The sequence below is a fragment of the Sylvia atricapilla genome, chromosome 5 (genome assembly GCF_009819655.1).
Source record: "Sylvia atricapilla isolate bSylAtr1 chromosome 5, bSylAtr1.pri, whole genome shotgun sequence".
NCBI lineage: Eukaryota > Metazoa > Chordata > Aves > Passeriformes > Sylviidae > Sylvia > Sylvia atricapilla.
The window spans coordinates 49,989,187-50,012,275 of NC_089144.1; the positions used below are offsets into that span (position 1 = coordinate 49,989,187).

General features: G+C 39.9%; 1 protein-coding gene across 3 annotated transcripts in view; it reads right to left on the reverse strand.

The window, feature by feature from the left end:
* The window catches only part of FBLN1 (fibulin 1), a 74,185-nt gene that overhangs the window by 36,120 nt on the left and 14,976 nt on the right, over positions 1 to 23,089 (reverse strand). For all 3 annotated transcript variants that reach the window (XM_066319462.1, XM_066319463.1, XM_066319464.1), the window contains exons 2-11: positions 22,787 to 22,886; positions 16,374 to 16,509; positions 11,549 to 11,720; positions 9,135 to 9,194; positions 7,296 to 7,397; positions 5,541 to 5,678; positions 3,829 to 3,966; positions 2,256 to 2,399; positions 1,284 to 1,412; positions 660 to 785 (exon numbers count right to left, since the gene is read on the reverse strand). In XM_066319462.1, coding sequence (XP_066175559.1) covers positions 660 to 785; positions 1,284 to 1,412; positions 2,256 to 2,399; positions 3,829 to 3,966; positions 5,541 to 5,678; positions 7,296 to 7,397; positions 9,135 to 9,194; positions 11,549 to 11,720; positions 16,374 to 16,509; positions 22,787 to 22,886 — 1,245 coding nt within the window. The remainder of the gene's footprint in view (positions 1 to 659; positions 786 to 1,283; positions 1,413 to 2,255; positions 2,400 to 3,828; positions 3,967 to 5,540; positions 5,679 to 7,295; positions 7,398 to 9,134; positions 9,195 to 11,548; positions 11,721 to 16,373; positions 16,510 to 22,786; positions 22,887 to 23,089) is intronic.

Here is a 23,089-nt window from a genome sequence, read left to right on the forward strand (position 1 = left end):
GGCAGTATAGGTTAATTTGCACTGTGCTATAATTTCCTACTGTACTTTAAGGTGTGAGACTGGGAGGGTATCTTTAGGCCAACATTTATGTTTCTGTGTCTGGTTTATCAGCAAGGCTGGTTTTGAAGGTTTTGAAACTGATTGAGTTGGACCACTCGTTAAAGTGCAGCAAATGCAGATCCATACACCTTTGCATCACAGATCAGAGAACCATTCAGGCTGGAAAATACCTCCAAGACCATTGAGTCCAGCCTGTGACCAAGCCCCAGCTTGTCAACCAGACCAGTGAGTGCCATGTCCAGGCATTCCTTGGACACTTTCAGGAGAGAGACTCCACCACGTCCCTGGGAAGCCCCTTTCAATGCCTGACCACCCTTTCAGTGAAGAAATTCTTCCTGATGTCCAACCTGAACCTTCCCTGGTGCAGCTTGAGGCTGTGTCATCTTGTCCTGTCAAATGATCCAGTCTAAGGGCGATATATTCAAGCTGTGGGCTATAGTGGCCTTGACTTAGAACAGCAACATTCATGTAATCAAGAAACTGCACTGTGATGATTTCTCATGCCATTCCAGTGCTGTCTCACAAGCTAAAATGAAAAACAGCTGAAAGAGCAATGAGCTCTTTCTCATGCTCCATAACCAAAGCACTGACAGCTGTACCTTCACAGGATCTACCATCAGCTGAAAGTTTGAAGCCCATGGTACAAGTGCAGTAGTAGGAACCAGGAGTATTCTCACACTTGTGAGCACAGAGGCGGCCTGGGTAGCGTCTGCATTCATTGATATCTGCAATGACAAACACACAGAGGGGTCTGTGCATTGGCTGGCTCACTGCAGTACCAGTCTGGACAAGAATGTGGTTATTAAAGTTTGATTGTTATTTTCCAGATTTAAATTTCATACTAGAGAGAAGAAGCCCTCAAAATGTTCATTTAGAAGCACCCCAGAGTATAATTGGACTAGATATATACAGAAGAAAGTTGCTTTGATCTTCTGAAGGAATCTTTTCTTAAGGTGCTCATAAAAATATCATGGAAAGCAATTACACACACTCTCACAACCTTACCTTTTAAGAGGATAGCAGATATCATGTTGACAATACTAATACAGCTTCCTTTGAAGTATCAGCTGTTCTTTAATATGGTTTTAGAGTCAGCCAAATAATACAGCAGTCAATTTTACATTCTGAAGACAGAGGGTATGCAGAGAGCAGCAACATTCTTTACACAGGATCATTTTTTAAGTGCCATGGCTGCACATATTTAGGTTGATGGTGCAACTTACCAATACACGTCCTGCTGATGACATCAAAAGTATAGCCAGCTTTGCACTCACAGCGGTAATTGCCTGGGGCATTGATACAAATGTGTCCTTCTCCACAGGGCTGGTTAGGGGATGAGCACTCATCCACATCTAAAATGAGCAGTGATTTTAAGTACACTTCTGACATGCAAGTTGAGAGAAGAGCAACATGTTAACTTTTCTTTTCTTTTTTTTTTTTTTTTTTTTTTGTCCCCTGGACATAGGGCACTATGGTGGTTAAAAAGTGTTTTGAAACAGAAAGCAAGATGTTATCATGCCCTCAGTTTTTACAAGACCAGAATCACAAATCCAGATTATTTGTACCAAAGCAGGTTAGCTCTAAGGTGTCCTTAATGTTGATGGACGTGAGAGGAAAATGATGAAGTAATTGGGCAATCTTTGGAGGAATTCAGGTGCAAAATTGTTTTATTATGCATACTTAATATTTGTGGATCAGATCTTCATCTAGTCTAAGACATCTGAGATCCAGAGTCATCAGTAGTGCTTTGATAAGTCACTCACAGAAATTGAAAATACATACAAAAATGTTTCTTTGCAAAAACCTCAGTTAAAAGCCAACCAAAGGTGTCTATCTCCTTCAGTGTTACTTGAATGGCTTCTGTGGGACATTAAGTTGACCTTGTGTCCAACTTACTAAGGAGATTTGGGACCACACAGCATTGTTCCACTGACACAGTCACAACCAATGCCATTTATGGGGGCTGATAATCATAATTCCTTTTCTCAAAATACAGGGTTTCATGAGTTTTATGAAGAACAGAGGGTGGACTTGTCATTCTTCACTTGCTGGGACTGACATGAGGGAAAGAACAGGATCAAGAATTGACTGTGGGAACGATAAAAACCTGGGCAAAGTTCAAGAAACTGTCAAACATAAATTATATATGTGATTGATTTTCTTAGAACTGCTTTTTCTTCCCAACTGTCACTCACCTACACATCTTGTTCCATCTTCATTGAGATGGTAACCTCGGCCACAACTGGGTGAGATTCTCTGGCAGGTAAAGGAGCCATCAGTGTTAATGCAGATCTGTCCAGCTGGGCATGGCATGTTGGTACTCAGGCACTCATTGATATCTACAAGAGCACAAGTCAGTGTAACTCTTTCCCATCTCAAGAGGTTTAAGGTAAGATCCTCTCATTATGTAAGCCTTCAGAGAAAAGTTCTGCCTGTGGGAGAAGACAACTATTCATGACATTTAATTTCACTGATACAATTCTTCCAGAGTGAAGACTGGGGAGGTATAAAAGCCGTAGATACCACTGAAAAACAATGAAAATTTGATGTAGAACTTGTATTTGTTTCAAAGCCTTTAAAGGTCTCTCCTAAACTTACAGAGCTAATCAACAATTCAGTTCATCAGTTTAACCAGTTCTGCCTCACTCTGTTCTGATCGAGCTCTTATCTTCTACATGATGATCAGAGTCACAAATCCAACAACAAAATCCCCTCAGCTCCACATAGAGCAGGATTTGATTCTCAGTGTGTAAAGCTAGGCTGTGAAACTGCCTAAATATTTTTGAGCAAATGCATTTTATGGGCCATAACTATTATTGCTGCAAATTGATGTGACTCTACTGATGTCCCTGACAGCAAGTTAATCAAAACTTGGCACTACGTGCAGCAGGAGTGGGCCTTCAAAGGGCTTGCTGTGCACAGCCACTGGCCTCTCTCATTTTAAAGGCTGCAGTTTTGTTTTCAGTCTGTTTCCAGTGTCAGATTTCAATGCTACTGGAGAACAAGGGCCTGATAATGAGTGCAACTTGGCAGCTGCTGCTGCTCGGCCAGTTCCACAAGTCCAAGACTTGCTATGCCAATGGGGCAATTAAAGGTGAGTTGAGACTTAAAAATAATAAACTCAAGGGAATAACTGATAGATTTGTAGGTCACATTAGATAAATCCATATAGAGCCTGCTGGAAACCAGTAATTTTAATTTGGAGGTTATAATTCTGGGTTTGGGGAGTCTTGGAAACAAGGCATTGGCCTGATTGTCATCAGTTTTTAAAGTAAAACTCCTCTCCATGGTATAGAGCTGCACATAGTGTATAGTTATAATTGTCCCATCTTTCTCATACACAATAAGATTCTTGATGGGCTGTAACATGGGACAGGTCTGTATAGACCTACATGCCTGTAAAACCCAACAGACTAATATCAAAGGGTGTTGCAGAGGATGTCAGCTTTCTACACAAAGCTTTGTCTAAAGCCCTTTGGATAAAGTTAGATAAAATATATCACAGTTTTTAACAAATTCAGATAAAAGATCCAAAGACTTAAGCACCTAACCACCTTGGGTAACGTAATCTCATTAAAAATAGCCACCTAATATTTAAGCCTTTTATTTAAATGGCTTTTGTCTGTCACTCTTACCTGTGGGATCAAGGAAAGAGCAATGCATATGCAGATGAAGAGTAGCTTGAACAGCTCAGAACCCACCCAGCAAAACTACAGCTTTTCTCCCAGGCAACATCTGAGTGTTCCCCAAGACAAGAACATGCCTTACCAATACAGTTGCCTAGTGCATCTTGTATAAACCCACTCATGCACTGTAGCTTGGGTCGGCAACGGAAAGATCCTGGAGTATTCTGACAGATAAAATCGGGGGGGCAGTTATGAGTACCAGTCTCACATTCGTCAATATCTGGTACATCACAAAAAAAAATTGTTAGCAGGAATCCGACAGGTTTTTTCATTACATTTAAAACATAAGACATAGTTTGAATGATCTCATAGATTAATCCTCAGCATACCTTCCTGGAATTCTGTGATCCAGGATCAATCTGTCTTACTAGTTCAAAAAAGATCTCAGTAAAACCAGGTAGGTTAAGATATTTTTTACAATTTCATTATTAATATTGTATATAGGGGTGTGTCTGTGCATACTATGCTTTACAAGTTAAGTTCTCACAACTAAATAATTCAAAACTATTACAGAGCACCTGAAGCATCACATTCAGCACTGCTCAGCCTTGATTCAGCAGTGTGCTTAGCTTTGAAGTCAGGAAGATTTAATTACCCAAGTGCAATTTTAATTTCAACTTTAGATCCAGTGCAGATATTGTTCATTTCTTTCATAAGTGAAGTAATTGGCCTTGATTCCCATCCATATTAAGGCTTGAAATATCCCTGCATTTTCATGCTTTAAAATGTCCATAAATATGAGTTCTGCTTACTTTAGTATTCTACTCCAGTTCAGAATAGACAGTAAGTATTTGTGAATAAATTATTGTTCACGTAAAGCCAGTAAAGGAGACAATGGAAAATGAGGCTTCACTCATGAATGTACACCCATCTACATAATGCAACTAAAATTTGATGTTTGCCACCTGGCAATGCAATGAAATCTCCTAAACCTATCAAAATACAGAAACTCTCCAGCAATAGAATACCTCAGCTTTTTCACTCATGCAGTTCAACAGTAGCCATAGAGCTTTGTGGGACTTAAAAAAATGAGTGTGGAGACCATTGGAGGTTTAGGTTGGGTTAATACTGAACTGGGTTTTGTAATCACCTGTTTTAGTCCCCAGACCAGCTCCTAACATGCAACACAAACTGCCAGTGTGAAATATAGTTATACCTCCTGGAAGTCTTTGCAGCAGCCTCCAGCTTAATGATCTGGTTATTTGCAAGGTAACAGGTGGAAAAACTACTGTCCTTGAAGTGTGTGTGTCTCAGTTACACATGTATTTACCAATATTGTAATATGTGTGCCAAGACTCCATTATCTTCATGCAGAAAAAACCAATTCTTTATTTTCACTACTCATTTTATACAGTTTTTAAAGACCTTGTGTGCAATTTCAGTTGATTAATAGCTTTCTTACCAATTACTCTATTTTACTTGTCCATCTAGTCTTTCCTTGTCCTCTCTAGTCTTGTATTGTTTACATATTGTATTCTTTACATATTTTCTTTACTGATTCGCATGGGACAAATCCCTTGTAATTGCAGGTGCATTTGTTTTTTCAACCCAGGAATAGGTTGCTATGCTAACCAGTTCTCATACCAAGATTGTTTTCACATGGGAACTTGCAAATTACTTAGAAGTGTCAGGCTAACTTTGGCAAAGTAGCAGAGCAGGCCTGATTTTATGAGGCCTTTCTTTTATAATTCTTTAACCCGTCACAACAACTGAAAGCCAAAGAGTATGGCATGATGATGTGCTTTGTTTCGAACTTAAGCCTGGAAGATTCTAGTTTCTCTGCACAGGACATACCTTTGCAACGACTGTCATCTGTTAGCTCATAGCCAGTTCCACAGCTCGTGTCCCGCTGGCAGCGGAAGGATCCCAATGTATTGACACAAGTTTGTCCAATCCCACAGTTGTGTGTCCCAGTGATACATTCATTAATATCTACAATATGCAATTATTTTAAAAGAGATAAGAGAAAATAAGAAATAAAGAAATAAGTAAGAAGCATGATGATGGGAAGAGATGAGGTCGAAGGCTAGCTATGGGCACACCTCCAACCAAGCATTCCTCTGAGCATCAAAATACAAAGGTGTGGATTTGGCCTCACACTCACATCCCACTACAGCTGTTGCCAGGGCATAAGCCAGCAAAGACATTTGCGCCCTGTTGGCACCAAGACTTGCTGATTCAGTGTACTTAAGAAGAGGAAGGTTAACAGAGTGAGAGCAAAGAGTCAACATCATTTGATTGAGTCTAGTAGTAGATGATGTCTCTGGACATGTTTAAAGTTTTTAGAGTTAGGATGTGTAGACATGGTCTGCTGGTGGAGTTGGTAGTGTTTAGTTTATTTTGGACTCAATGATCTTAAGTGTCTTTTCCAACCTCAGTGATTTCATGATCAGGTTATAGTGACTACATGAATGAGGCAGACTTTCAGAAATCCTCACCTTGCTCTGCATCGCACCAACATATGGTTGAGAGACTGTCTGAGCAAACTTGTGAATTTCTACTTTGCAGCTACTGATAGATATTTCCTTTGTGAAATGTTTTCAGTTCAACTTTGAATGCATAACAAAAATATGACATCCATGTATATTAAATGTAAAAGCTCTTCCTTTTTATATGTCCAACTAGGTTAGCGTTAATCTGACCAATCATCAATAGTTATTTTATAATCTGAAGTTTGCATCTAAGCTACTGAAGACTCATTTCCAGTCACTGACAGAAAAAGGCACTCTTCATTTGGAACACTTGTCATCCTTGAACAGCTATGCAGGATGGGCAAGGTGAACTGTGCCCTGGAAGGGATCATATACCTCAGCAACAAGGAGCCAAATGTCACATTGCACATGCCTGAAGCCAAATGCAATCTCTATCCCAGACTATTTCATTTGATATCACAGAGTAGAATATGCTGAGTTGGAAGGCATGCACAGGGATTATTGAGTGCAATCTCTGCTCCTGCTCAGACACCCCTCAATCCCACCCTGTGCATCCCTGAGAGCGTTGTCCAAACTCTCCTGGAGCTCTGGGAGCCTTGGGGCCATGACCATTCCCTGGGGAGCCTGGTCAGTGCCTGACCACACTTGGTGTGGGGGGAATGGGGAAGAACCAGTTCTTCTACTGGGAGAAACTAACAATCCTTTCTTTACAATTCCCATGCCATTCATGGAATCTAGAATATTAATCCTTTCTGTCAGCTGTGTCCTTAACAGGCTGAAGAATCCTATTCTATTTATTTTGTCTGCCTTATCAATAACAATTCACTTTTACAAGGGAGAATAGGTATTCTATTCTGGTTTTATTCACAGCAACAAATTCGAACTCTGCCTCTTTTCCATTCTAAATTCTCCACCTTTTCTACTGACCCGCCTTAACTTCATCTTCCCACAATTCTCATTTCAACACTCCATTCAAATCAACTTTTTATGACTTCACCTCTTTCCCCAGCTGACATAAGCACATTCTGGTCTCTTCTCTCTGGGTATTTTTGTATCTGTTCTTGCTCTTTTAAAACAAGAATGTTTATAATTGAAACAAGGGCTTTATTTCTTTTACCTTCACAGGTGATACCATCTGGTTGAAGCTGATAGCCAACAAAGCAGGAGCAGATGTAACTGGATCCTGTGTCTCTGCACTGCTGAGAGCAGGGACCTCCACCTAATGGATATGTTAAAAGGTCTCATGTGAATAAGAGGCTCTTCACAGGAACTGAAACAAACCATTAATTTACAGGATACGTTATTTATTTAGAAAAGGGGTTTCATAAGTTGTATATTCATAAATATGAAAGAAGGCGCTAAGCACCGAAAGTTTTAAAAATTAATACAAGTAGGGTTATTCTGACAAACAGAAAGAGAATATTACAGAGAATTTACCCAAAATTTGGCTCAAAACTTTTTCTGACCTTGTTAAAATAGAAATTAATATTAAAAATGTTTCACATACAAAAAATAGAGAAAACGTTATATAGTTCCAACAACAAATACTTGTTGTAAGGCCGCAGATATTCTTAGTACTAACAGAACCCATGTCGTGTTTTTTAGAATAGCTGTATAAGTATTAAACAAAAGGTGTGAGATAGGCACAATCCATGTGAGCAATTGCAGCTATAATATGTTATAAATAATTTTCTAAGTACAACAGTTTCTAATGAGGTCAGGACAATTAATGCATCACTGAAAATTAGGTGGAACCATAGTTTTGTGGCTGAGAGCAACAGCCTCTGCTCTCTGAATCTCTGCTAATACTGTGAGCTCCATCCTGACACAGTAAAACCTGTAGTGGAAGCATTAGAAGAACAGAATTAATACCCCCATGTAACATAAAGGTGCTCCAAAACAATTTGCTGAAAGTTCCATTACCCAGGAAGTTTAAGTTTCCCTTGTTAAAGTTCAGAAAATCACAATTACTTTTGGCATGCCAAGTTTATCAGAAAATATACTGTAGACAGAACCACCAATTGGCAATTAGCAATACCAATCCATCTCCTGCAGACAGCTGATTAACTAAGAAATACCACAACTGATTACATGAAGAAATAATGCTGGGAAAATATGTAACACATATTTCTATGTCATCTCTTGTAATTAGCAACTGGAGTCAAGGAGGAGAGGTATTGCTGAATCTGGTTCACTAATGACCTGGTAGATATTCCCATTCTCTCCAGAGTGTAACAGCTGTAGAACATGGAGCACAGTAAATAATTTTTCAACTGGGATATAAGCCTATTAAATTGATTTTATCCTAAATACATTTCTGAAATGTTGGCAGAAAACAATGAATCACTGCTGAATTTAGGTTTATAGATATGTAAATCACATGTGACAAGCAATAAATCAGAATACTTAGCAGAGCAATATTCCAAATGCATGTTTCCAAGGAGGGCACAGCAGCATGACTAATCAGGACAATAGCCACTTTTGACTTCCTTTTTTTCAGGTGATACATCACAAACAGAAACAAGTTTAATTTCATATTCAAACACCTTGATATTCAAACACCAAGAGAAGAATAAAAGATGCACATATTTAATATAGGATCACCATATTCTGAAGAATCCCAAATACTCCACATGTTCAAGGGTGACACTTCTGAGATATTACCCACTAGAAGTTAAGAAGAAGTTAAATGCATTGTGTCAGCTGCAGTTGGATAAGATTGAATCCACTGTGAGGGACAATGCCTCCCCTGTATTTAGGAACTATTCAGACATCACTTAGTGGCCCATTACTCCTTGGAAAGGCTCTTCCTCATGGTTTGGTGTTTTGTTTTTTTTTTTTTACCCATAACTATCCTAGGCAAAAGGCTTTGGCTAATCTCTAGATCTAATTTGGCTTCACTTTATTGCAAGCAGTCACAAAAGTGCTGGCTAGCAGGACTAGTCACCTGACTCACCTCTGCAGCCATCATGCAGATAAGGATCTTCTTGGTCTAGTTCCTCCTTTGAAATTTCAGCTAAAAAGAGGAGAGAGAGGCATTAGAGGAGAAAGCACTTTTCTTCTCAAGGCAAAACACTGTGTGCTTGGGATGGAACTCACACCAGGGTTTTGGACAAACCAGAACAAAATTTAAAAGCATTATTTACATATTTTACAGCTATTTCTTAAATTTGACATTTAAATGCTCATGGCCATGGGGCGTTTTCCATCTGACTGATTCAATATGAAAGTCACACTGTGATCATAGATTACATATGGACTGAGATTTTCAAATGCAGATTCTTAATGTCAGACTTTCAACCAGAGTTTAACCTCATTTTCATAAGGCATGTTGTTGAGGCATGCTTAGCTTCCGCTGGCTTTATAGTAGCTTGGGGTACTCAGAGATTTAATGAAAATCAGATTAACCTCAGTTATTTATTTAGACTTCATTTCAAAAAGAACTCCACACCTACGTTTTTGAGCATGTATTTACAGCATTCTTTCAAATATATACATTGGAGAGTTTTGATCTGCGATACTCCTGCCTCATGTATGTATCTCAAGATATATATCCCAGAACACAATCCCAAAATACTCTGCTTATGGACTAGGAAGCTTGTGCTTGTTTCAGTGACTGTCCATGAGCCCATTCCACCAGCAGTCACTTACAAGCAAGGGATGCATAGAGCATGTGAAAGCAATGTTTGTGCAATGCCATGAGGCTGGGTTGGTTCACTGAATCTTCAAGCCATAGGGCCACATTTCAGTTATGCAGAGCTGATTAAATCAGTTTGCCCAAGTCTGACTGGACTTTGTATAGGCCTCTGGGGATATAACACCAGAGATCACAAAATAAATTAGGTTGGAAAAGACTTCCAAGACCATCTAGTCCAACCTGTGGGCAACACTTTATGTGACTTGGAGAGCCAGCTTGCCTTACTCCTGCAGCAGAATGCCCTTCAAGCACTGCTATGGCACAACAAACACAAGGTTCTAGTCCAAAAATCTGCCTTACAAAATGGAGCCTCATTTCCCCTTCACAATGAACCAGAGTGTCTATTTGTGTTGTTTGCTCTGCCTTTCTACAGGCATTTTTTTATTGTCAATAGGGTTTCTTGATGTAAAAGCTTGATTCTTAGTTGAATGATGAGAACATTGTCCTGTCATGGACACAGCCCCAACTTTGCAATGCACAGTGGCTCTTATGTCTGCCACAATAATCATACTAATGATTGTTGTGTATGTCACTTTCCCACAAAGGCAAAGCAGGGAAATACTCTACGCCATGCTTGCAGTGCTCATAGATGATATATTTCTCATGCCATACAGGTACATTGAGTATGCAAACTTCTGTTATTAGCAGGGATGTCTGAGTACCAGGGATCTACCAGTCCAGTCACCTCAGCCAGTGCTAACGGACAGGGGAAATTCCCCTCCTGAGACAACAGCACCCAAGAGAAACTGCCTGAAAGGGCACTTCTAGCTGTTACCTGATAAGGGGGACACTGAGACAAGCCAGGCTTGAAAGACTTGAAATGAGTCTGCTAAGATGCTGGCTCAAACAGACCAGTGCAAGCTGTTATGATGGGGCTTGTGTTTAAATGATTGATTAGGATGATGTCCCCCAAAATCTGTTGCCTGTGGTCTGCCAGCCAGGTGATTGAAGTGCTTGGCAGCCCTCGAAGGGGGCAACATCACACAGCATGACTTGTCTGCAGTTTCAGGTCTGTCTGCTAAGTGAAGAAGGGAAAGAAAAAACCCAAACAAATGAGGTTCTATAAGGGTCAGGATGTACAGATTCATCCTCTTCAGCTCTGTGGACTAGGTATGGAGAAGTGTATCAGGAGCTGCTGCCATCTAGGTACTCCTCTTTTTTGGTAGTATCAAAAGAAAAAAGTCCTACACTTCCTGGAGATTTTCAGTTGTCCCAGACAGTCCAAGCATTTCAAACATCCCTGATTTTTGGGCATTTGTCTCTCACATATTTGCATTCTGCTGAGCTGGCAAAGGCACTCTAGCTTTTCAACACAATTCAAAGAAATGTTTGTTGATTTTCATTTTAATTAAGCATTTGTCAGTGGGCAAAATGCCATTAAAATTAATAGCTTATGTCCAACTTCCAAGATAATATCATTAGTTGCCAAAATAAGCTCTCATACATTTAAGTTCTGACACCAGAAACTGAGTGACCTCTTTCCACCTCTTATTTTCAACAACAGCCTTTCAGCTGTCACTAGCCAAAAAAATGAGCTCCAAAACATGCATCATTAAATTACTCAGATGAGATGACAAATTAGAGGAATTCCAACAGAAATAATTTAAAGTGAAAACACTCCTTGCACCCTGTATCATTTTGTGTCTCACCCTTTTAAGTATGCAATAAAATACCTGGCTCTTTTTTAGGAGCATAATCACTGATGGACAGATCAATGCCTTCTTCACCTTTCCCACAACAAGTTCTGAAGACAATTCCACACTGATATCCCATCTTCGGGTTGGGTTCACAACTCTGTCCTTGAACTTGGGCAGCCTTTCCCAGCAAACAACAGTAACAACATGTCTGTTAAAAAAAAATGAAAATATTAACAAAATCAAAGCAACGTGAGCTTTGACAATGTCAGTAGTTATCTCCCCTTGGCACCAATAGAAAAACACCAGGGATTCTTCACACCTCTGCTTCCCATTTGTGTCCAGTTTAATTAAAATGAGATACATTCAGTGAAGCTCAGGGCTCAGTTTGACTGGAGCTGCTTACTCCATTTCCTCCTTGAAGGAAGAAACACACCTCGTCTGAGGTTTGTGTTAGTAGGTCATAAAGAGGAGCTATTTTGCTCTGAAAAACGTACTCCGACATTATTTAAAAGCATCACTGTCCTGACATGGCTTCCAGGAGTAACACATGATCCTCCTCTTTGAGACCTGCTGAACTGCAGTCCTGGAATACACCACAGAAGCAAGGACAGGACAAGTTAATCCCATGGAGGCTTCCTTTATTTTAAATGGAGAAGATGCTGCTGATTTATTCAGTTTTCTGCCTTGCTGTCAGAAAGCAGCAAAAGTGTTTGATTCTCTGGAATTGGTGTCTGCCAATTGCTACTCTCACATGGAAGCAGATTTAAGCTGTCTTTATTAGTTTTGTTAGTCTTCTGGACTCTATTTTGGTTGAAGAAAATTTCCTGCACCATTAAACAGAACAGATGGAATATAAAATAACCAACCTTTCAACTAAATTTCTATAGTTTGGTGCTTTAAGCACCACACCTGCTAAAAAGAAGGCAACTATGAAATGCTTTTCATTACTTTGAGATGTCTGTCCCTGCCAATATTCTAAGTTTTCCCTTGTTAGCAATTACATGTTTCTCTCCCTGTACTGAATGGAAAGCCACTTTTAAAACTTAGAGCAGCATGAGGGCAAGATAGTAATAACATCCTGAAGTATGTAATATTCCATTTTGTATGATGTCATTAATACAGAACAGAAACTTTTCCGTGCTGCACACTGCTGTAAGGGCTGGAACTTCTCTCTTGTGGCCTTATCTGCTGGGGTGTTGTTTTCATGACCTCCCACTCTCTAGGATACATCTTTTCCCTTATTTACTCGTTTGGTGAGATGGTTCCTACTACCCAATTTTTTAACTAGTTTCTCCAACCATTTCCATCCAGTGGAAGATGCTCCAGTTTCATCCTGTTATGTCTGGATAATTCCATATTTTCTGGATTTTTTGGATGACTTTAGAAATAAACCCATGATGACTGCAACATTTCTCAATATTTATTCTAACATATCAATAAATTTGCTGAGGCATCCTTCTCAAAGTTCTTAAATGTAACTATATTTCCCAATCCTAAATTAGAAGACAAATAGTGAAAGTGAGCTAAAGATTCATTATTTGACTTAAACCTGCATATTTTTAATAATTGAATATTATTTAAGTTATTGAATAGTGTGATGCCTTGACAAATTTTGACATTATGTAATTCTGCTATCCTCATTGGCTTCTGCTGGAAGACTCAGTGTACTTCTTTATCTTGTCACAAGGTGTTCATATTGGGAGTTACAGAGGTTCTCTTGATGTTTTTTTAAAATGTGATCATTAATTTTGCTTCTTTAGTCACTCCAATAATAGTAATATCAAACATTTTTCCCCTGGTATTAGCAAAATCCCATGCAGCTTCAAAGCCATGCCTTTCTCCTCATGTTTGAATAGACAGTAGACCACTGTGTCCTACCTGAAGTCTCATGATCTCTTGACTGCCTTCTCAAAGAAAGGAAGGTGAAGTTACATATGAGAAATTTGAAGATGTATTTTTGGTGTGATTAGGAAGCACCTGAAATTCCATAGATGAATAAGGTCTCTTGATTATGTAAAGCTGACAATAGTTTTGCCATATTTCTTATTATTTATGTTTGGATTTAAGTTGTCGGTTTTCGTGTGAATCCTGTAGTAACACAGCTTTTGGTAACTGTCCACAAGAGGTCTCTCCCTTGCTGAAATTCATTAGATGCTGATCAAAAACCTAATAATAATTCAGAGGAATTTTCCAGAACTTCAAAGAGATAAACAAAAATTAAAAATATTTTCAGCAGTCCAAAGCAATAAAACTTTTGTGCTCACCTATTACACACAACAAAGTATTCATGAAAAAACTTTTGAGATAAGGACATATCTCAACCTTTGAAAAGTACCTGACAAATTTTGGGGAAAATGTCCAAGTACCTTGACGGTGGGTAAATGTCTAGAAGCTGCACTCCTTTCTGCAGGGCTGTTGTGGTACAGACTTCCAGAATATAATTTCTACATCCCATGTACCAACATCATGTCTAGAAATTGATTGCTTTCTTTTGATGAAGATTTTAAAGAGCACTCATTCATTTTGCATCTTTTTTTTTTCCCGAGGCTAGAAAAACTATGCTTCCAAACAACCAGAGGACAAAATTCTCTCCATCATTTTCTATGCCTATTGCCTTTATGTGTAAAAGCTAAGGTAAATGTTTTCAAAATATTAACTTTTTATCTTTTTTCCAATCCCAAGTTTTGGATTCAAAGGAAAGTTTAGCTGCTTCATTTGTTGCAAAGGACTGCACTTAATCCTACTATTTGAATTACTAAATCATTCTTCCTGCTTCCTTGAAGAAGACAAAGAAGATCCAAAAGACATGACCTAAGCCAAAAAAAATGGACCAACTTCAGTGAAATGAGATGCAAGTTTGTTTACCACAGCAAGGTACAACTTCCAGACATTGTATGGTGATCAAATTTAAAATGTAGTCAACAAAAGAAATTATGAACTGTTCACTGATATTAGATCGTAAGTCACCTATGTCCACCATGGATCAGAGATTACCTTCAAAGATTCTCCTACCTCAGTGAAATTAAGTGTAGGATGTTCCTGTTAGGGTGTGGAAGGGCAGAATGTGACTGTAAGAGATAAATTAACTCAGACTATGTTTATACCAGTAAATTAAACAGGGACAGAATGTGGGCTCAGGGCATTACCCTACAATCACCTGTAATGTTTAAATATCCGCAAGCTTTAATGGTAACTAACACTCTGTCTACCTCTTGTCTACCTCTACACAAGGCTGAAGTGTGCTCTGAGGGCAGCACAGCCCTCCTGCACTGTGTGTTGCAGGGGAAGGACAGCAGCTACGTGACAGCTGTGCTGAGCCATTTCTTCTCAGGGCCAGAGATCACGGCCCAGTTCAATTTGTTTAATAATAAAACTGTCACTATATCTGCCATCTTTAAAGAGGTCTGGTTCTTTACAAAAACACCATTAAGTCTTCTTCCTCATGCTGACAAGCCTGCATAGAGAAACAACAGGCAATTGGTGGGTAAGCGGGCTTCCTTGAACAGTTGCATTTTGCTTTAGAGTTGTCCCATGGTGTGTGATTAAAATAGTACTGCTGCTAAAATCCTGTCTTTGGTCACAAGCACTTGGATCTGCAGAGTTCTCCCCATTAGTCCTTGTCCATCTGCTCAGAGCCCTTCAAAATATTGACACAGAGAGTGAAATATTATTTTGTGCCACATTCAGACTGAGGGAGACATGCTTCCCAGCAGTAAAGGCTGCACACAGGAATTCCTGTGCCAAAACCAGGGTGTTCCCTGGACATCATAAACAAGTGATGCATGCCCCCACTGGGAGACACACTCCACCATGGGACAAGGGAATACCACACATGCAGACAGACTCAGGAGAACCCAACAATATCAGCCTCATTAGCATGTGTTTACTTTCTTCTACTCCCAGTGAGAACCTGGTTTACTTCCCAGCCCTGGAATCAGTGGCATCCCACTGACAGGAGCAGATCAAGCCAGCATTTTCTAGAATATCACTTGTCAGACAGATACTGTCTGCCATCCTTGTATAGTAGATTTTTAAAATTTTAACTGAATGAATCATTCAGCATCGTGAAGCAGTGGGAAGAAGTAAAATCACTCTCATCTGTTCTCGTCACTGTGGAAAGAAATCCATAACAGGCCAAAAACTGTTCATGACTGGTTCATGGTCAAGGTCATGATCTTATTGGTGGAACATTCTCCCAAAAATACTCTGAAGAAAGGTATGACTATGCTCCGTTCCAGGCAGTGGGAGACAAAGACAGTAATAAAGATGGAAGGCAGGGCACAGATTAATTGGAGATGTCAACAAAAGGCATTTTTCTTCTGCTATCAAATGCTGGTATCACAGGCTTACAGATCTCTCTATCCAGTTGTAAGTCAGAGTCATGTTAAATTAGAACACTTACACAAGCTGGAATTATAAGTAGCCTGAGAGGATTAACTTCAGTCCAACCCCTTTAGACCACCACTGTTGAAAACCAGTGAGTCTGACCTTAGGCTACGATGCTTTAGTGAAAACTGAAGTCTGAAACGTGCCTGAGTTTCTCACCCATCTGTCATTACAGCACTGATGTCCTCTTTTCATGCAAAAGTAGTTTCCTGGCCAATTACTCATTCAGGATTTTTCACCCTTTTGCATTCTCCCCTCTGCCTCAGCTAAAATGCAATGTGGCAGTCTGCTTTGCTGAACAGGGCTCCATTCCTCAAAGAGATGGACAAAGTGAACGGCCTTAACAGACATGAGGTCTCAGGCAGGAAAAACCTCCTCATGTGCAGCAAACCAAGTCTAATGACCTTGAGGGTCAACCTTAAATAACCTCAATTCCACTTCTTAGAGACAAACAGGAGTACCTCTGATGTCTCACCTTGAAGTATTCGGCCTCACAGGTGGAATTTTTGGCAATATGTGAGTCACACTCCTCGCGCACGTTGGCAAATTCAACCCCATCGGAACAGGACTGCTTCTCCAGCTGGCTGCGGCAGCACTGCACCTGGGTCATGCTGCCAACAGCATGGGACAAAGGGGAGAACAATGTCACATATGGGTCAAGAACAGAGGATGCAAGGTTTGACAATTAGTACTCGTACTAGTTATGTGGAAAGGGTCAGTTCTGTTCTGTGGGAACACTGTTGCAAAATAAATATATTCTCTGGGAGGAGGCAGACTGTCTGTGGGACATGTTTAATACAGTTTCATTGCTGATCTACCTTGCAGTCTGTCCTAATAACTTTTATAAACCAACGGGTGACTTCAACCACACCTGCCTCAGGGCTCAAGGTCTTCAGGGCTGCATTTTGGCAGGTTTTGTGACAGATGGGGCTGGGGAGTCTGATGCAATGGAGAAGTCAGGCCCTGGATCTTGTGAGAGCCTGCAATCCCAGTCTACCCTTGCACCTGCTGCCCCAAATCAACAGGTATGGCACGTGGAAGGAAGATCAGAGCATTGTTCTGTGGGACACCTGGAGATAATGGAGGGAAATGAAGATACCAAGGGAAGTCACAGTGAGAAACAGCAGAGTGTATTGCAAGCAAGGGGAAAAGAAAGACAAGGGAAAGAAAAGTATTACAGGGAAGGGAGATGAGGAGAGGAGACAGAATAAAATTGTGCAGGAAACTTAGTTTCATTACACTGCTCATTAAATCTATTTTACCTCAACATCAGTGAAAAAGCTGGAAACTTATTCCTGCAGGGAAAAAAATCTCCATGAGGAAGCTTCAAACTCCTCCAGTCTGGTTGCTACTGTGACATGAATACAAAGCCCAGTGAAGACCTCTCTCCACTCTACTTTTAGGTGTAACTCTGCCTTATTTGGTAGTTTTGTGGGTAAAGCTCTTCCACTACTGGCTTCTGTTACAGACACTGGGAAACAGAAAAATACCCTGTACTCCTAAAAATCGTCTATTCCACTGCTGAAAATTTTGATAATATCAGGAAGAGGAGTGGGTTAGTGGAACCACTGAGCTACAGGCTCCTCCCACCATCACCTGGGATAAGTGGCTTACTGTGCATCCCATCTGGAGCAGCTTTCCTGCTCTCCAGGACCACAGGATGACCTTTCAGCTCCTGGGCAGTATGAGGGACTCCCTCAGCTCTCAGGCCAGGCAACTAAAAGCAGGGGACATGTAGTACTGGGCTCAAATTACGCATCTCTGTGCATGTGGGTGAGACCAAGTTGTCAAGATACATTCCTGAAGATACCAATTTCTATTTATTAGATTGTACATGGGTCACTTCCAACCCAAACTACTCTAGAATTCTACAGTTCTGTGATTAGTAATGGTCTGACTGTAGTGTTCTCACTTGGACAAAAACAGCCATGATATTTCAATGCATAGGAACAAAAACCAGGATAATTTCATGAACAAATTATTCAAAAATAGACTCTAAAATCATAGCAAGAAGTTAAGCCCAGGACAGTAACTTTATTTGGCAGTATATTTTAAGTTTTTGATATCTGATTTAGTTCCAGTTTGGAAGAATGTGTAGCTTTTTTGTTGCTGAAATTCCCTCTGAAGAAGAATTTCCATTCCCTGCCCAGCTCTGGGGTGGTCTGACTTTCAGGGCTTTGGAAGCCTCTAAAAACTAAACTCCAAGCCCAAGAGTGTGGGAGCTGAGACTTTCCAGCCACTTTACCCCTCCAGATTCTCTTGAGGAGCTAGATATGTTAGCCACAGACAAGCAAACAAATAAACAAAAAACAGCAGTCTTTCAGTAGATCTGTTTGATTCCTGGTGTGGCTTTGTTTTTTTTAAACACAAGCCAACTCTGTGAAATCTCTGAAAAACATGCAATTTCAACCAAAACAAGAAAGTTTCTTAAAATGTTTCCCACAGCTGTATTCATAAGTCATGTGGTCCAACCCAACTGTAACAAGGAATTAAACATTAATTGGATATTAGATTAAAATACCATTTGTTCATTCTGAGAACAACAACAATAAAATCACACTTCATTGCCCAAATCCTACAGCCAAGTTGCACTCAATTTTTCTGAAAATAAGCAGGTATTCACAATATGGCAGATATTGTATAACACTAAATATTGAACCTTTAGGAATATGAGGACTCATAACTGATATTAATTCCAGATATTTCAGGTAAAATCATGCATTTCTGAAGGATGAGTATTATTCATGGCTCACTAGTGAACAAAAATCACCAAGACATTTAAGAAATCCTTATTTGTTTTTTCAGATGTTGGTCTAAAATTTACTTCACTACTAGATAATTTTATTATAAATCAATTTAAGAAATCACAGTTTATATTCTCACTTTTACTTTCTGCTAAAATTTAACCAATATGGTTGATTTTTATGGAGTTAATTTCCAGATGAAAATCTACACACTCCTGTCCACAATATTTTCATATTTATATTCTCATGTCTAGAGGATGCAGTCCTAAACCAGCACAAATTTCATAATCTTTTTTTTTTTTTATTTCACTTGTTTTCATAAAAGCATTAAAATTTAACTTTTTTTTTCTGAAAACAATGTATTTTGATCTACTTTTGTTACCCTCTATATCTCTCATTTTACTTCTTTCAAGCTATGTCAGTGCTATTCATATGTACAGTGGAAGGTCTCAGATAAAATATCAAAATTTAAAAGAATGATTTTGCGAAAACAAGCTAGGTCTTCCAGCCTTGGATTCTTCAGTCTGCATTCTTGCAACACTAATAAATAATGTTATTCCTGATGTAATTCCAGAAAGGCTACACATTGTTAAAGGCATGCAAATACCATATGGAGATAGACTGTTTCTGGCACGGGAATTAAGTTCACTTGCTAAGAGCTCTGTGCAGGGGAAACTCTTCACTTAGAAAGGAAGAAAACTTATTGGACAGGTTGAGTTCCAAAATTAAATGGCAGCTCTTTCCAGCTGCCGTGAGTTTAACCACACCACAAGAAAATGAATGAATGGGAAAAGACTTGCTGTGATGACAGCCAGAGATATTACTCATTAAAATTCTACACTTGTATTTACTGAGTCACAAAGACACAGAGATAAACACTGACATTGTCCAGAGAGATAACGCAATGAGATAAAATCTTGTCTGGGACAAGAAACCACAGTAAGAGATTGCAGACGTTGGGCCCAGAGCCTTGTTTCAGCTTAAATGCAGTAGAGTAAGAGCAACCAGAGGGGTCTTTAGAACTTATGAGCTTCACACAGGGTCTGCCTCACTTTGTGTAGGACAAAAAAGTAAATATGTCTGTAGTTTGAACCATACTCAGTAAGTGACACTGACACAGCTGACTCGTCCCTCAGGAACCACAAGGGACTTTGGGAGAGGAATACTACAAATATGCTGGAACCCAGAACTGTCACCTTGTTTCTGGGATGCACGGCAGATATGAGAATGACAGGGCTGGAAACCAATTCTTTGTTTACTGTGGAAGACATTTTCCCTGTGAGGGTGGTGAGGCCCTGGCACAGAAATTGTGGCTGCCCCATCCCTGGAAGTGTCCCAGGCCAGATTGGATGGGGCTTGGAGCAACCTGGGATAATGGAAGGCATCCCTGCCCATGGCAGGGGGTGGATCTGGCTGGTCTCTAAGGCCCCTTCTAAACCAAACCACTCCATGATTCTATGATTACTATGGTTGTATTTTAAATGGTTGGGAAATGGCCAAGGGGATGCAATTCTAACTCAATAAGGCAGCTGGTTCCTCACACAAACAAGAGACTCTAGCAGTAGAGTCTCCCTTCCTTTGAGGGAGTCTGAATCTGGCACCACTAAGTTATTACTATTCTAAACAGATGATCCAAAACCAGCATGGATGTTTTTGTAAAGCATACTGGGGAAAGGACTCACATCCATTCTCTTCTGTGTTACACAGTCTTTGCACAGTAACTGCAAAAAAATATCTTTTATTTCAGGAACTTTAACAAACCTGCTCACTTCAGAATGTGTTTTCCCCTTGTGTTCAACTGCTAAACTTGCAAACTGAAGCTAAAATACACAGGGCAAACAACTCCCCTTGGCATGAAATGATACAGCTTTCTACCCTCCCACTTTTCTAGAGCACTCAAGTGAGATGGTCAACACCGCACTGCACTAGCTGGTCAGGGGATCCCAGCTTTAAACAGCCACAGGAATGCTGACATGTGACCCCCAGCAGCTCCCACTTCATGCAGGAGTCTAAGTAGGAACCAAGTTCTTTTGAAAATCTGTGACCAAAAAGGCCATCCTGTTTCTCAGTCCTCTATTTTCACCTGCCTAGACCTCAACAAGGGCAATGAACCCAGGTCTGTTCCTGTCTTTGTGCAGCAGGAATAAATGTAGTAGTGTCACTACTCTCATGTGCCTGCAAAAAGAATCATGCTCCCTCAGTGCTTGTTCTGGCTCCAGTTACACCAGCAATTAGGAGCAGAATTTGGCCCTGACCTTTGTACCTGAAATGGCATCCCAAAGTGATTTTTCTGTACCTCTAACAGATATGCCAGTCTGCAATTATAACTGGAGTAAAATAATACTGATGCTGAAAAAGGTGCCTATTTTACTTCGTTGTTTTTAGAATGAAACCAAGCTTCAGGGAGAGCATGCAGTCATAAAAAATGCAACCAAACTGAGTTTATCAACTTAGAGTGTTGTCAAGACATGCTCATACCTCTCACAGAATATGTGCCTCTTATTTCACTAGGATAATTTTCTTAACCACATCTCAGTTATGCACGAAAGCTAGACAAAGTATTACTGAGCTTTTTTCTCCCGTTCCTATGAAGTCCTAGTGAGTCTCTAAAATGAAAACCTTTTGAAGAATAAATTATTTACAGCAGAATCTCAACCCACATTAATCAATATATTATTAAGTCATCAAGATACTCACTCCCAGATTGTTCAATAAACTTGGTTTCCTGTTTTTCCTGCCTCTGTTTCGTCTCTAATTCTTATGACTCTCCAAGTATTTCCTAAATTGGCATTTCCTATCTGTCAATGCTTCTGCATAAGAGACTACTTTCAATGCCAGTATAAATGCAAAAGGCAGAAAACACGGATAGACTTCTCTAGAAGACGCATTCTTTCTGTAATAAAGATCAACCCAACACTTCTACAATTACCAAGGTTAAATCACTTTGCAATCCATTTGAGTAGAGGGAAGCAAAGTGTTTTAAATACAAATTTCTATCTGAAGTTGCCTCTCAAACTAACAGTTGTTAGCTCCACTAATTACTAAAGGTAATAAGTGCATGTAATAGCAAAAATAATGCAAACTGTCATTGACATAAAAAATACAAATGCCAAAACAACATATAAAAGATGCAGTAGAATCAAAATCTTAATTAAACATTTGTCTTCATTATTTCACTTAGTAGATTAACAAACAGAAATATCCTATCCATTCTCAGTAGCAATAAGAAATCTGTATATTAACTGAAGGGTTCTATTTTCTACAGTCAGATTCATTTCATAGAATCATAGAAAAACAGAAGGGTTTGAGTTGGAGGAGACCTTACAGCTCATCTCATCCACCCATCCTGCCCTGGGCAGAAACACCTTCCACTATCCCAGGCTGCTCTGAGCCCCATCCAGCCTGGCCTTGGACACTTCCAGGGATGGGGCAGCCACAGCTTCTCCAGGCAACCTGTGCCAGGGCCTCACCACCCTCACAGGGAAAAATTTCTTCCGAATATCTAATCTAATCCTATTTTCTGTCAGCATGAAGCCCCTGTAAATAGCCTCTCTCCATCTTTCTAGTAGGCTCCTTTCCTAAGCTGGCCTCACTAGGAACCTCCTTGAACTGCTCTGTGGGGGAACTTAAAGCTAAAGTCAGCTAAGGGCTGCAGAACAATTACCTGTGTAGCACCACAGGAGGCTGCCTCATATACATACACACATATGTACTTCTTCAAACCATAGATTAGTCATGTGAAGGATCTGCTGTGTTTCTTTATAAACGTTTGCCCAGAAATGTGGCCACATTCACAACCACCTTGGTGACATTAGTGCAGCCACACTGAGATGTCCTGACTGCAGGCAAAGCCCAAGTCCCTGTGAGCAGAGCACAGTGGGAAAACCTCTGAGTAAGAGGCAGTACATGCCACATGGGTTAGGGCTGGCTGAATCTACATTAGACTGACAGCAAAAATTAGCAGGACTTGATGGATGAAAAGTTGGTACTCAGGAGGTACTCCCCAAGGCTGCATATGGAGTTGAAAAGCTGGGATGTGAGAGTTGGGTGCTTCAGCTTGTAAGTTAGCTTTAATGCCTGCCATTCCTATGGTTTCACATCAGAGTATAAGCTGTGTTTTAATATATAATATGTAACTATGTACCTGCATTCTCTAGACTCGGATATTAATGGCAGAGAAGCACATATTCTGTTTTTATTTGCCCATTCAACACCCTTGTCACAGCATTCTTCCACTGACAGATCTGCAGAAATGAGGAAAGAGAGAAAAACACAATATATTTAATACAACCTTGGTTAATGGTATTGCATCTGCCAGTTAAAAAACCCCACCAAACACAAGCAAGTCAGTTGTTCCCTCCCTGACTTACACACAGAACAGAGCACCCATACAAAAAACAGCCATCACCAAACAAAGCACCTGTCAGCACCTTGCAATAAAACCCAG